At 41.2% G+C, this 2,748-nt stretch overlaps 1 protein-coding gene across 1 annotated transcript; it reads right to left on the bottom strand.

Annotated features, from left to right (window-relative positions):
- Positions 1–1,610: 1,610 nt before the first annotated feature.
- Positions 1,611–2,210, bottom strand: TMEM217 (transmembrane protein 217). The gene has a single exon (XM_059937476.1). It carries the CDS (start codon positions 2,184–2,186, stop codon positions 1,611–1,613), a length of 576 nt encoding a protein of 191 aa, XP_059793459.1. The 5' UTR covers positions 2,187–2,210.
- Between the last annotated feature and the right edge of the window lie 538 nt (positions 2,211–2,748).

Below are 2,748 nucleotides of genomic sequence, written 5' to 3'. Positions count from 1 at the left end.
GGCATACTACTCAGCAATAAAGAATGAACTATCGGGCTTCCCTGGTGGCGCAGTGTTTGAGAATCTGCCTGCCAATGCAGGGGACACGGGTTCGAGCCCTGGTCTGGGAAGATCCCACATGCCGGGGAGCAACTAGGCCCGTGAGCCACAATTACTGAGCCTGCGCGTCTGGAGAGCTTGTGCTCCGCAACAAGAGAGGCCGCGATAGTGAGAGGCCCGCGCACCACGATGAAGAGTGGCCCCCGCTTGCCGCAACTAGAGAAAGCCCTCGCACAGAAACGAAGACCCAACACAGCCAAAAATAAATAAATAAATAAATAAATAAATAAATAAATAAATAAATTTATTAAAAAAAAAAAAGAATGAACTATCAATATACATAATGACATGGGTGAATCTTTAAGGTCTTAGGCTGAGCAAAAGAAGCCAGGCAAAAAAAAAAATAAAGATTATATACTGTATGATGCCATTTATGTAAAATTCTAGAAAATACAAACTAATATATAGGGACAGCAACTCAGTGCCTTGTGATGGTGGGGGGGTGTGGTGCAAGAAGGGGCAGGAGACAGGGATTAGGAGGAAACTTTTGGGGGTGATACATGTGTTCATCAATTCAATTACGGTGATGGTTTCACTGGGATATACTAGTGTCAAAACTGATCAAATTATATTCCTTAAACATGTGCTGTTTACTGTTTGTCAATTATACCTCAAGAAAGCTATTAAGTAAACAAACACTTAACATAATGTCTAATGTTTGAAGTAGAGGTTTGCTCAGTTTGTCCTCCATTCTGGCTTAAACTGCTTCTGACAGTTTCTGAACCTGAATTCAAAGTGAAGTTTGTTGTTATGTGATAGTGTGTAATCTTGTACTGTCTTATGTGGTTGGCTAATTGATTCATAAACATGATTTAGTTTCTCCCACTAAACTGAAAAATCCTCAAGGTCAGGCCTCATATCTTACACTTTTCTGTATCCTCCTGCAATGTCCAGCACAGTGACAGACAGAAAAGTTTAACAAATACCTTTTGATTAACCACAAGTGTCTTTTGTGCTCCTTGAAAAATTTGGGGGGCAGGGAGTCAAGACAGAAAATGAAGTATGATTTTTCTCTATTTTTATTCTTTTACTTATCTGGAATATAGTATAGAGGACATAGGGAGAAAAACCATAACACAAAGCGACCTCAAGGCCCCAACACTATTCTTTGTGCTATAACACTCAGATATAAATACAGGTTTGCCTGTCGCTGGGTTACATCAGAGAGCTGTGGGTTGAAGGCTGATGAAGATATACCAAGATGAAAGGATTGCCAGACTGCAATTCAGTTTGATTTCATTCCTCACCCTCTTCGTTTTGACCAATAAGGAGGTAATGACAAGACAAGGAAAGAGGAACTCAAAGAGTGCTTGATAATAACAATGTCCTTTAACTAAACATCCTTAATGAGCAGCGTGTTCCAGTTGTCACTATAATCACTTTTCTCTCCGTATCCCCCCAAAAGAGTGGCAGTAGAGTCTCTGCTTGCTGAAAAATGAAAGAGATGGAAACTGAACTACCATGAGAACCTGGGAGATTTGCCTATCACTGAAAAGGGCCAACGTCATTCACTATAGTGGCCGGTGGGTAAAGTGTATTATCTTTGATTTCCGCCGTGGGAATTCTCTACTACCTGTAGAAATACGTCTGTTGTAGGAAATGATATTGCCCTGGCTTTGATTTTTGTAGATCATGTAGGCATAGGTGATGACAAAGTACATCCAGAAACAGTGCACCAATATACGGGACACCAAACCAAACCAGCGCATGATTCTGACCTCTCCAATGTTAGAATCATCATTGGTAAGTGTTTGTACTACAATGTTTACAGTTTCATAGAAGAAGATCCAGATGATGTAGATCACCAGGCCCTTGTACATATGGGCATATACTGAGTATAGGAGCAAGAAGCAGATGATGATGGTGATGAAAGATAGGAAGAAGACGATAGTCAAACTCCAGCAGATCATGAACTGTTTTATCAGGATACTTGTACTCTTGGTCTGTGCGGTAAGCTCAGTGCAATTGCTTCTCCTTAAGTACTTCTGTTCGAAGATGAGGTGCAAGTCGATGGCCATGATGGTAAAGACCCCTGATAACACGGAGCCCATTTTGGCGGTCATCCCACACCAGTGCTGCCGTCTCATGCTGAGACCTCCTGTGAAGACAAATAATATGGGGGAGAATTCTGATTCCTGCCAGTGTGGTAAATTACCAGGGTTTCTGCCTCCTTCCCCAAATTCACTTGGAGAAACAATAGAGAGAAATATGGAAACCAGACAATAACAGCTTTGAGAAAGACAGAAGACTGTTTAAAATTAATTGGGAGTGTGAATGGGGAGGAGGGAGATGCAGTCTGGGGCTTGGTGGCAGTGAGCAGATAAATTGGAGAAGTGGTTCTCAATGCCGGCTTCACGTTACAGTCACTGAAAGTCACCACCCCACACCAATTAGAACATTCTCTGGGTAGGACCCAGATATCAGTCTTTTTAAAAACCTCCCTGTGATTTTCATATGTAGGCAGTATTGAAAAACACTGAATAGAAAAAGTTAGTTTACGTTTTTTTTTTTAAATTTATTTATTTATTTTTGGCTGTATTGGGTCTTCGTTTCTGTGCGAGGGCTTTCTCTAGTTGCGGCAAGCGGGGGCCACTCTTCATCGCGGAGTTTACGTATTTTTAAATTTTATTTATTTATTTTTGGCTGCAG

Source organism: Balaenoptera ricei, chromosome 11 (genome assembly GCF_028023285.1).
Source record: "Balaenoptera ricei isolate mBalRic1 chromosome 11, mBalRic1.hap2, whole genome shotgun sequence".
NCBI classification, from domain to species: Eukaryota; Metazoa; Chordata; class Mammalia; order Artiodactyla; family Balaenopteridae; genus Balaenoptera; species Balaenoptera ricei.
The sequence above is the reverse complement of the archived record's forward strand: the minus strand, read 5'-3'. Positions and strand labels throughout refer to the sequence as shown.